Source organism: Perca flavescens, chromosome 17, assembly GCF_004354835.1.
Source record: "Perca flavescens isolate YP-PL-M2 chromosome 17, PFLA_1.0, whole genome shotgun sequence".
NCBI classification, from domain to species: domain Eukaryota; kingdom Metazoa; phylum Chordata; class Actinopteri; order Perciformes; family Percidae; genus Perca; species Perca flavescens.
This window is the reverse complement of record NC_041347.1, coordinates 30,825,698-30,838,404: the sequence shown is the minus strand read 5'-3', so window position 1 is coordinate 30,838,404 and position 12,707 is coordinate 30,825,698. Positions and strand designations below refer to the sequence as shown.

Here is a 12,707-nt window from a genome sequence, read left to right as displayed (position 1 = left end):
TTTCCTTTTTTATTTTCTTGGTTAATTTTTATGTTTAGCTTTTTTAATTTCAGGTTTGATTCTTTTTATTCCACATTCCTATTTAGTCACATGTTTATTATTCATTTCATTACTTAATAATACCTTATATCTGTCTTATTCTCATGTCCTCTTTTATTTTAGCTGTGTTTATATTTTGAATTGTTTAAATTGCTCTTCAATGTTTTATGTAAATATATTATACACATTATCTGTTCGAGGATATTTAAACTTTCAATAAGCTCATCAAAACAATCAAAACAGCAACATGTTAAACAGACTTAGCATGCATGTGCTGATTACTACTTGTGGTATGTTCATACTCATTTCATCACTCTTCCTTCGAAGAGGAGGCATGGATTATTATCAACCTCCTGCATATTATGTAACTTTACCATATTTATTGTAGACTGTTTGGAGGCAGAGGACAAAACATCAGACATTGGTGTAGGGAACTCATTCAGTGTCTTCAGCTGTCAAAGGTAAATTGTGTGACATTTTATTATATAGATTGTTTAAAAAGGTAAAGACATTGTAAATAGACATGAAAATGATTATGCAACCTTTAACAAGCAGACAGCTGTGGACTGTACTGTGTTTAAACCAACTATATTTCATTTGGGTTTTTCCCTGTCTTACCTTCAATTGTAAGACTTATGGATATGTGATTGTGTAACAAAGACAGAACATGTAGTTTAAGAAACCGGCTAAAAAAGATAATCATGCAAAATCAAGTACAGTTAGCTAAAGGAAAAATGAGAGAAGAAAAATTAAATAGAGCATGCACAATTAATGGGAAATTAAACAACAAAAAGTAGAACTACTGTAGATATTTCAGGAAGGTAGTCCATATATCGAAAACGTGCTTACAAAGGCTATTTCTTACTAATGTTGTATTTATGTATGTATGTTCTGAAACATCATTAATTTACGGAAAGATTTTTGGGAAATAATGATAATAATAATAAGCTTAGATATGTAAAATAGTTTTGTGTGTCGTGAAAATACGATGATTGAGGTTATGTTCTGTAACCCAAGACAGGTTACAGTCATTTACTGATTCAGTTAGAGATGTTTAGTGAAATAAGAAAATTAATCTTTACACAAAAGATAATGCAGATGGTTTATCAAGTGGATGAATCAGTCTCATCAAAACCAGAGGGCAGAGGGACATTCAGCAAGTAGTGGGACATCAGCACAGAAGACCTATATGTCCTAAACAAATGGACATTAACATTAATCATTATATTAAATTACTGAAACACGGACGAGGTTCTGTGGCTGCAGTAATGACCTCACATCAGCATATTAAATATTTCTGTTCATCACCAGAACTTGAGCTATCTGAAACTGTAGTATTTGATTAAATATCATAAGCAGATAGGGTAACAAATATTAAGGAATTTTAATACTGAAAGCAATACGCATTTTGCTTTAAATGATTTGATCTGTGAGTATTCTATATATGTATACTGTATTTGTGTAAACTGAACAATGTTAGGTAGATATTAAACATCATGTTTCATGTCTCTTTTTATAACCTGATCTCCTAAACAGGTTTCACTCTGAAGAATGGAAAACGTCACATCACTGGACATGAGACATGATTACAACAGCACCTCCAACGACTTTGACTTAGAAATAGTATTCATCATCATAGATGTTGTGACATGCATAATCAGCTGTATTGGAATTCCTTTGACCCTCGTGGCCATCTATGCTCTTTATTCTCTGGTACGTACATTATGACTGAGATCTATTTGTGTAAAGTGTCTGTCTGTAAAGGATCTTGATCTGAGTTGGGGGCCACATGTCAGGGGGCTGGGGTGAAGTATTTTAATGACCTAAACATTTACAGGAATAATGAACTGCATAGTTCAAATGTAAATTAAGCTGATTGGACCCTACAGATATATTTGGGAGGAGTTCAGAACATGTTTACAACAGCTTTCTTTACTTTAACAAATGTTTTCCTGCAGGTGGGAAAGGATCATGTTGCTCCGATCTACGTCATCAACCTTCTCATTTCTGACCTCGTTCAGTTCTGCACCATGATCGGTTGGGTGGCAAAACCTGAGGAGGACCAGAACATACATAACATGGTCTATTGTACTTACAACTCTAGTCTGTTTGCCAGTGTTTGCTTCATGGTGTGCATCTCCCTGGAAAGGTATCTATCTATCCAGAATGTGTGTATCTACTTCTGTGTCTGACCATTGTATTACTATATCATTCTGAAGCTGTGTCTTACATCTTGTATTACAGGTATTTGGTCATCGCCTGCCCACAATGGTACCGCTTCAGACGAACCATCAAGATCTCCGTGGTGGTCTGTGTCCTGGTCTGGGTTTTTACTCTTATATTTTTCTTCACTGCTTTATTTTGGCATGTTCCAGCTTTTTTAATCACTTTGTTCATATTTTTCCTCCTTCCCCTCCCACTGCTCATATTCTTCCTGGTTGGGACCCTTAAAGCCCTGTCTGCTTCCATCTCAGTTCCAGCTGACGGAAAACGACGAATTGTGGCAATGTTGGTCATGGTGCTGCTTATTTACACGCTGCTGTTCATGCCCAGAATCATCCTGCTTCCGAAAAAACATGACAGAAATGACACCCCCCTCATAATCCTGTCTAATGTGTTTCTTATGTTGAGTCCTCTTGCAGACTTAGTTCTGTATGTTTTCATGAGGAAAGGGGCCATAGACAAGCTTTTGGCCTCTGTGTGTTGTTGCAGAATGGACAGCAATGATGCCAGCAGTTCAACAGTATGAATGATGACAACATGTCCACAGTCAGCTTCATGTAGGCAGAGAGAGAGAGAGAGAGAGAGAGAGAGAGAAAAGGGAGAAACAGAAGAAGACATGTAGGTAAATAGAAAGGATAGAGACAACACAGATTCTGTCTTCTACTGATATGGTTTCCAATAAGACACCTAACTGTTGATGTAAGCCATCTTTTGTAGGAGTTGGGTCTGCACCAATCACTCTTCTCTTTGTAACTTTGGATCTATCACCCTCTGCGACACACCTGTGTCATGTTATAGATGTGCAAAGTATTTTGCCGTTCATAACAACTTTAATCGTCATCAAGACGAGTGTTGGGGAAGTTACTTTTAAAAAGTAGTGTTTGCTCGTTACTCGTTACTTCTTAAAAAAGTAATCCTTTACTTTACTTAGTTACCCCCTATGGAAAGTAACTTTTTACTTAACTTGTTACTTTTACGTTACTTTTAAAAGCAGTTGTCTCTGGCAGAGACTGAAGTTAATTATACAAAACCTATCTTTGACCATAAAGCCAATCTATGTTTTATCAGTGAAGTGTCTGAACTAGACTACACTGCAGATTCTCTACTCACAGAGTGACGGCTGATTCATTATGAACGAGTCCAGCGCGGGTTGAATGCACATTGGCAGGTCATCGGCGTTACACGGTGTTAATGTGTAATGTCCATATCTAGTACGTAGTACCGGTCGCGCAGCCATGATGATCCGTGCATTGTCATAGACACATGGAGCCTCTTTTCTGGAAGTCCTTGTGTGTCCGTGCAACCGACACAAGTCCACAGCGGTCCGCTGTGTGTAGCCTAGTCTATGTATGAGCCCATCTCCATCGCATCCATCTGTGAGGTTGTCAGCTTTGTGTCTGCCTGGCGTGCTCTGTTTGTAGGATGGCCGATTTAACCGCCAGTCCTCAGCCATGTAGTGGCATGTGTCACATAGCTCTCCGCTCAGAGCGCCGCCACGAAGCTAAAAGCGCTCTCAAAAGTTAGCTAGCGTTGGCTGCAGCATTGATCCGCTACCAGCAGCCTCTGTCACGTCCGTGTGGAGCTGAGTGTCGCCGTCAAATCTGTCCCTGGGAAAAGTAACATTGCGCCGAATTGAAAAGGAACTACGTTTCGTTATCAAATTTTCAGTAGTAACGCGTTACTTTACTTTTTCCCGAAAAAAGTAGTTACGTTACTGTAACGCGTTACTTTGTAACTTGATCAGTGTTGGGTGTAACGCGACACACGGTAGAGTGAACCAAGTTAATGGAATTTTGTCAAGAGAAAACTGATTTGTGTTTTTAGACCAGTTGGTGTTTACCTGCATAATTTAATACAACTCAAATATGAACAATTACTGTTTGTGCCGTACAAACAGTGCATCACTGTAGATGATGAAAAATAAAACTCTTTTTAAGATCACTTATTTGATCTCAATTTGTTTAACTCCATTTTTGAACTCTTATCAATCAGAGCCCAGACTTAACATTTGTTTCTATTTAATAATGATGAGAAACACACTTGCATTTAAATGTCTTCATATGGTTTATGCAGCTTATGGTGTCTGTCCATGTATGAGTCTCATATGTCTCTTCATATTGTTCATATTGTGGCTAAATCTTCTCCTACAAACATTGTGACCAAATGGTTTCTCTCCTGTGTGGACTCTCATTATCTCCTGCATTGTGTTCTTGGAACTAAATTGACTAATTGATGAATGGTCTAATGGTTTCAGCTGTACTTGTATAAACTGTTGGGTAGTTTAATATGTAACAAAAGATTTGATAAAGTCTTTATTTGTTTTGTTTGTACCAAATTTTTCATCTAATTTATAAAGACACTACATTTGTTTTCAAACACAAGTGGCATGAAAAGAAAAAAAACTAAAAACTAAAGTACAAGTACTTCACATTAGTAATTAAGTACAGATAAATGTACTTAGTTACATTCCACCACTGACTAAAACCCCAGAGATGTTGTACCGCAGGGCTTAAAGTACTCCGACCTGCGTATGACTATTTTAGAAAAACATAAATAATTAAAAAGTCCACATAGGATTTGTATTTGATGCGCTGGGTTTAACCAATCATTGTACTTCCACCCACCAATGAAACAAGTTCCAGCCAGTCAGATGCAAAGTAGGGCAGTTCTTTGCAGAAAAGCGAGTCTGCGGTTCACTGAGCCAGTTAGTGACAGAGTCATGAAGTCTGTTAATGTTCACAAGGCCAGGAAGATTTGTGTTTTATGCTTGTATTGTATACATATGTTTTTGTCTTTTTGAAGCACTTTGTGCACCAGAAAAGTGCTATATAAATGAAATCAACTTGAAACTTGTGGTCTGGTCTTTCATTTTTAAGAGCTACATAAAAATGTTTGGTTTGATGTTATGTTATTGCTTTATGTCCCCCCCCCCTCTTTTTTGATACAATTGTAATAGGCATACCCATTCTACTACTGTTTGTTTCCAGCAGGTGCAGCCTTTGTAGTCAAACACTGGATAATTAAAGCAAAACTGCATCATTGAAATGCTGTTGAAATAATGGGAAATATACATAGATTTAATTTATTTTTATTGTAATAGACCAAAACACCTATCTTAATTATAACTGTGCATTAACTTCTACCTACAATTACACAGTTTATTACAGAAAACCAAAGATGACTCAGATCTTACATGTCTTGTGTAATGTAACACTCACATAAGAGTGACGCTGCGTATTTGCTGGATGAAGCAGGAAACGTCTGGGTAACAACCAAAGTACCCACATTGAACATCAACAAGTGTTCTATGTGGTTATTTGTTCTTTGCACATAGAAACAGAATTCCTTACTGTGATAACAATCTTTATTTAGATCACTTGATGCCAAACGTTCACACAGTTCCTAGAGTGTGTTTTAATGTGCTTTATGTCTTGAGACTAGTAGTAGAAAGGTATGTCATGAATGCAGAAGTTGGGCTGCAGGCTCCCAAAGGTGCAGTCAGACGTGGCCATAGCACAGCGGCCGCAGTGGCAGCTCAAAGCCACGGGGTAGGTGACGCTCGGGTCCACGCCGGGAGAACAGTCAGGGAGCTTAAAGGTCTTGTAGTACAAGTCCTGGTACATGCACACATTCTGGTACACGTTGCTGAACGCTATCTTAAAGACAGGGTCCTGGAAGAGAGCAGACTTAGTGGGAAGTCATGGAAGACAACATGGTGATATTCATTTCCTTTTTTAATTTCAGGTTTGATTCTTTTTTATTCTACATTCCTGTTTAGTCACGTTTATTATTCATGTTATCACTTAATACCATCTGTCTTATTCTCATATCTTATTTTATTTTAGCTGTCTTTATATTTTGAATTGTTTAAATTGCTCTTTAATGTTTTATGTAAAGCACTTTGAATTGCCTTGTTGCTTGTTGTGTGCTATAGAAATAAAGCTGCCTTGCCTTAAATGTTGTGTGCATCAGTCTCATTTGTTTCACTTCATATGAATGAAATATAAGTTTCCCATATCCAATATCCTGGAAACTGTATATAAAAGCTTAGTGGAAAGTGTCCCATCTTTTAACATGATCATGTATTATGGTAACCTAAGGAGGAACAAACTGCAGAGAATAGTGAGCATGGCCTCAAAAATTATAGGGAAGCCACAAAAGCACATAAGCAGTATTTTTGAGGAACGCTTTACAAACAAAGCTGAGAAAATGATTAGTGACCCCTCCCATCCATTACACAGCGAATTTGAACTCCTACCCTGAGGGAGGGGTTTTAGAGTACCAACAGCAAAAAGAAACATCTTTAAGAAACCCTTCATCCCCAATGCTGTGAAGGTGCTAAATAATGTGTAAATAAAAATAATAACTGTGCTTAAGAATGGAATGTAGGGTGAGGCAGACTTCAGGGCTGCAGGTTTTATGCATATATATTTATCTATTTATTTAGTCACTTTTTATGTATTGTCTGTTTTGTCCGTCTTGCCGTCCTGGCTATGTACTGTTTGTAATGTCCTGTCTCGCTTGTATTCTTTATTCTTGGTGAAACCGAAGAAAAGTCTAAACATCTGTGGACAATAAAGTTTTTCGTATTCATATTAATATTTAATATTTGAGCAGGGACAGGGACAGGGGTTCCGTACTACCTTGGTGAAGCAGTGGCCGCTGCAGATGGTTGTTTCCACTAGGTGACACGTTGGACAGCCCTCCTTCTCCAGAGACACCGTCTGGTTGATGAGCCGGCAGGACGGAAGCAGGAAGGCCGCTGGAAATGGAAGATGAGAAGGGAACGGGAGGGGAAAGCTCAGCCAGTGGTCACCTAGTCTCACATACAAGACCTTCCTCCACAGCGCTCCAGAGGAGGGTCTGGCTAGTCCACACAGCATTCCGGGATGGGAGATAAACCTGCTCTGGTTATTGGAATTTCTTTAAACCAATCACAAAAGCTAAGCGCCGGACGGAGCCACTGTGCCGCGCTAAATAGCCATCGGGAAGAAACTTGTTTTGGTGGAATGTGTGTACGTTCAAAAGTTGTTTTAGTCGTGCAACAGAAAACTCAGATTGGACAGACAGTCTAGCTAGCTGTCTGGATTTACCCTGCAGAGATCTGAGGAGCAGTTAACCATAGTCCTCACAAATCCACCGGAGGTTAGAACGCCAACACAAAGAAAGTGGAAGGTAACGAACATCCGGCGGCACCGGAGCAATCCTGGAAGTGGAACGTCGTGGATATAGACTAGTGGACGCCAAAAAGATGTTGATAAAGTTCAGAGATTTGAAGTAGAATACAATTCTGAATGATTTAACCCCTATAACTAAATCTGTCTGATTTACCTGCAGGAGCCAGGGGCCAAATTGAAGATGAGGCTCCCAGAAACAAAGTCACCATCGCGGGGAACATCACTCTTCTGACCTGTACAGCCATCATCCTGCAGGAGACAAAGTGGGTGAGTTATATTAATAACTGCAGTCCTCACGGACTCTTTTAAAGCGTAAAAAACATACAATCTGGCAACCCATCCATAAACCATTAATAAATCATCTTATTAGCATTTATAAAGTTTTTTTTAAGGCAACCTCTAAACTCTTTTAAGTATACCTTTTGTAAATTGGCACCTGCCGTTCTACTATTAATATCCCCAGCCCTTATTTCTATTCATAACACAGTCTTTCTACATCAGAAATGTGGGTAACGTATATAACTGCAACGCTCTCAACAAGTTAAATAAATGATCAGTTCACTATAGTTCATTGAATTTGAGTGTTTTAGTCAATTTTATAGCATTTGAAGAAAAAACTATTGATAAAAGAACTTTGAAAATAGTGACAAAAATGTCAAACAAAAGTGACAAAAAAGTTTTTTTTAAATGTGACAAAAAGGTGACAAAAAGGTGACAAAAAAGTCAAAAAAAGTGACAAACAATTTGGGAAAAAACCCACAAAAACTTCAAAATGCTCAGAAAAAGTTGTCAAACGTTGAAAAAAGTGACAAAAACATCGGGGAAAGCCACAAAAGTGTCAAAAAAGACGACCAAAACGTTGATAAAAGGTTTTTCATTTAAAATTTTGACTCAGAAAAACAACCTTGCAGGTCGACGGCAAGACAACACAAGGGTTAAAGTGCAATTTTTTCTATTACTTTATTGCAATGTTCTTTCAACATCTTCCCGGAAATCGTTTACTTCTGAGTCCATTGCACATGTTTCTACTTTTTATACATGCAAATATAAATTAAAACCTCACAGATAATAGCTGCAAAATGCAAAACTCGAATCCCAACACCAAGAATCAGAAGAAAGTCAAAATTAAACAAAACAAAACCAGCAAAGATTTTTTTTTTTTTTAAAAGTACAGTTTTATGATACAGTTAATATGATTAAAATTATTCTAAGACACGTTTGCCATATTAAAACACATAAATGAATAAAAAAAAACATTAAACAACAATAAGTCGACAGGTTGTCTGACGTACCTCTGTGGTGTCTGCAGGCCGTGTGCTGGGGCCAGGTGTCCTGCTCAGTCTTTTTATTCGGCGCAGAGGGGCCTGGTTTCAAGGATGAAGCTCGCTCATATTGGATGTCAACCCTGGTTACCTGTTTTTGTTACATAGGGCAGTTTTAATCTGATTTAAACAGAGGATTAGTCTCTATCCGTATCACTTTTACATCCTGTTACACTCACGAAAGCTGCCAGGATTATATAGTATTACAAGGAGCAGTGGTAGGGTCAGCGTCTTGCTCAAGGCCACTCTGACAGTAGTAGTTTTTAAAGGAGGGAGGAGGATTCATGACCTGAGGCTGAACTGTAAAGTTTAGAATTGGAATCACAAGCCACAAGGGGTTAGTGAAAAAATTCATTGTAGAGCAATAAAAGGCAGTGGTGTAGTGTAATGTATTGTAGTGGGTATACTGTACTGTATATTGGCCAGAATCTGCATTTTGGAGGGGGGGGCATATCATAGTGGGGGGTCTGGGTGTCCTCCCCCAGGGAAGTTTTGAGCATCAATGACTTCATTTCCTGTATTTGGATACACTTTTATGCACCAATTTACAGTGAAATCCCTTTATTTAGGCTATGTGAAGAAAGTAAAACACAGATGGCAATTCAAAATATATCAAAACTATAATGGAAAGGATGTTGTTGCGTGTCATTGGGCATTTTTAAGTGGGTATATGGAAATCCTGGAGCTTTCTTAGTGTGGGTATGCTGCGTATACCTGCGTATCACGTAGACTACACCACTGATAAAAGGCGACAGTTAAGAAAGATAGTTAGTATATAATAATGCTGATGAATAACGTTGTTTGTGGTGTGAGATAGACATAGTTTCTACCTTTTGCGTCGAGATCTTTGACTATGTTTTGTGCCGCGCAGTTTAATCGATTTGTTGTCAATTATTGAATTAATCACCAACTGTTTTGATAACTAATTATTCGGTTTGAGTCATTTTTTAAACATTCTCTGATTGCAGCTTGTTAAATGTGAGTATGTTCTAGTTTCTTCTCTCCTCTGTGACAGGAAACTGAAGATCTTTGAGTTGTGTACAAAACAAGACATTTGAGGACGTCATATTGGGCTTTTGGGAAACACTGATCCACATTTTTCAATGTTTTCTGACATTTTAGAGACCAACTAATCATTTAAGGAAAATAATCGTTAGTTTGTTTTTCATCCACCAGCCAAAGGGTTAGTTAATGTTCAAATTTTACTTGTTTTTTTTACCAGCCCCTCGCATACTTTACCAGCATTTGGCTAGTAGATGGTGCTGATTTTGAACCCTGGTTGCAGCCCTTGATATGTTTATTTTTCATCTTACTGTATGTGAAGCATGCTTTAATGCCTGTAATTGTATGAAATGTTCTCCAGGCATAAATGCTACCAGGTTTACCTGCCCTACCAAATCCTCTGAAGCTGCTATCCTCAAACATGTCCACTAGACGACGCACTTTGTAGGTCACTCTGTGTGACCTACATTCTTTGTGTCCAGAACAGGTCCAACAGAATGGCGCTTTGTCCCTCTTTGATTGAATTATAGTGTCTCCATGGGCCAACGGGCAACTGATCATGCTAACAGGTCAGCTCAGATAGGACACCGGAGTTTAGAACGCCAACACAAAGAAAGGACGAACATCCGGCCGAAAATGAGGGACATCCGGCAGAATTTCTGGCGGCAACGGAGCAATCCCGGAAGTGAAACGTCGTGGATATAGACTACTGAATAGATCACCATTGGGATTTTTATCAGCTGGTGAGTGATGCAAATCTACCAGCCACTTGCATATTTTACCAGCATTTGGCTGTTAGATGGTGCTAATTTTGAACCCAGCATGTTAATTAACGTTATTTAGATTTACACCGAAAAGGGGCAAAGCACGACTACAAATCTTTCCATACTAAGAAAGCATTTGGTGTTGACACACTTAATAGTGTCTGTCACTCTCCCATATGGTCTAGCGCAGTGGTTCCCAACCTGGGGTCCGGGCACCCCTTAGGGGGGGCGGCAAAGATCACAGGGGGGGCGCAAGTCTTTATCTGGTTTGAGGTTGAGGTAAAATAAAAAATATTTGCACATGTTAAACAAATTATGATAATACACTAGAATATATAATGTGTACAAAAGTCTGTATAAAAACTATTTATTTTTGTTCTCGCTTAAAATTAGAGGCAGGCTACTTAGTGGGCCAAACCTCCGGGACCTATTAACCTGGGACCCTTGCGGTCATCAGGTCAGCTGCTAGCTGCTAGCTGCTAGCTGCTATCATCCTCGTCTTTCCTGCCGTCACGGCATCACTATTTTATGAATAAAAAATAAAACATGGCGGAGAAATGTAAAAGTCCTGATAACTGCTCTGTATCAAAAAAGAAAGTAAGGCTGTATCTCGAGAGTTACCTCAACTTTGGTTTTGGGACATCCTATTTATGTCTAAGAAAAACTGAGCCCCCCGCTCAGCTTTTCTTAGACATCAGTAGGGGGGGTGCCAAGGAAAAAAGGTTGGGAACCACTGGTCTAGCGGTTAGGATTCCTGGTTTTCACCCAGGCAGCCCGGATTCAACCCCCAGGTAATAAGATTACCTGTATACTGTCAATAAAGCTTAGAGGAGAGAAAAATGGTTAGTTATATACAATCGTATGTACAGTTTAGTTTGTTCTCTTAAAGTGCTCATATTATGCTAATTTTCAGGTTCATAATTGTATTTAGAGGTTATTTCAGAATAGGTTTACATGTTTTAATTTAAAAAAAAAAAACACCATATTTTTGTTGTACTGCACATTGCTGCAGCTCCTCTTTTCACCCTGTGTGTTGAGCTCTCCGTTTTAGCTACAGAGTGAGGCATCGCACTTCTGTTCCATCTTTGTTGGGAGTCGCACATGCACAGTAGCTAAGTAAGGACTACTAGCCAGTCAGAAGCAGAGTATGAGGGCATGCCCTGACAGTAACTAGGTAAGGACTACTAGCCAGTCAGAAGCAGAGTATGAGGGTGTGCCACGCAAGCAGCTAGGCGAGCATTATAACGTGTGTTCCAAAGGGACCACGTTGGTCTCTGAAGTAAAGGCTGGACTACAATAGAGCTGTTTGGAGCAGTGTGTGAACAGTGTTTTCTGTTGGAGATGGTAAGTCCCTTTGGGGGGGACTTTGGGCTTTTTCACTTTGTAAACCTATAACGTGCACAAAAAAGATATAGAACACAATAAAGGAAAGGGGAAAAGCCAAAAAGCACAATATGAGCACTTTAATACGTCCATGGTTTAACACAAGAAATTGAACCACAATGGGAAAGCCTTCATTATGTGCTAAATGCAGTTTCTATATTCAATATTTCTATGACATGAAGTGACAATGGAACATACAATAAAAAAAAATTTGAATCTCTGTCCTACAGACTATGGTATTTGTCAGAAGAGACTGTTGAGGAAATCTTTCTGTGTGGTCAGTGTGTGGTCAGTGTGTGGTTCCATCAAGATTTTCATCTTGATGGAAGGATGAGGACTGTCGGTAATCTGCTGCTGCCGGTAAAATAATCCTGTTTCATCAGGGTGGGATCACTGTGACACGCTGACTTCCTCCTGACATGGTTCATTCATGACTTTGAACTGGACATAGAGAATCAAAGTTGTTGTTTTTTTTTTAATGGGTTAAGATGACACAGTATGATTCAGTTTTCCTGTGACAAACTTTCTCTTTTTCACATCTATTGTCTGGATCACAACGTACCACTTGGTAGATCACAGAGTGGAAGTTTGGGTTGCAGAAGCAAAGAGACACGTACAGCACACCAACTGTAGCTTATATTTAGAATATGAAATAAATTGTCTAATGTTACTTTTTTACTGTATTTTATACTGGGCGTTTACATGTTATAAAATATAAAATTATAATGAATATTAAATAGGAACTACTGTCTACATCAACCGTGTTCAAATTTCGAGTCGGCGATTAATAGCGGACG

The 12,707-nt window shown here is 38.7% G+C and overlaps 1 protein-coding gene across 1 annotated transcript; it reads right to left on the bottom strand.

The window, feature by feature from the left end:
• Positions 1 to 5,699: 5,699 nt before the first annotated feature.
• Positions 5,700 to 7,687, bottom strand: lhb (luteinizing hormone subunit beta). The gene is made up of 3 exons (XM_028603030.1): positions 7,594 to 7,687; positions 6,906 to 7,024; positions 5,700 to 5,933 (listed from the first exon to the last, which is right to left on the bottom strand). The coding sequence occupies exons 1-3, from the start codon at positions 7,685 to 7,687 to the stop codon at positions 5,700 to 5,702; spliced, it is 447 nt and encodes a 148-aa protein (XP_028458831.1).
• Positions 7,688 to 12,707: the final 5,020 nt, after the last annotated feature.

Coding starts and splice junctions, on each gene's coding strand:
- lhb (XM_028603030.1), bottom strand. CDS start 7,687: ATGATGGCTGTACAGGTCAGAAGAGTGATGTTCCCCGCGATGGTGACT. Junction 7,025..7,593: donor TTGGCCCCTGGCTCCTGCAG/GTAAATCAGACA, acceptor TTCCATTTCCAG/CGGCCTTCCTGCTTCCGTCC. Junction 5,934..6,905: donor GCGGCCACTGCTTCACCAAG/GTAGTACGGAAC, acceptor GCTCTCTTCCAG/GACCCTGTCTTTAAGATAGC.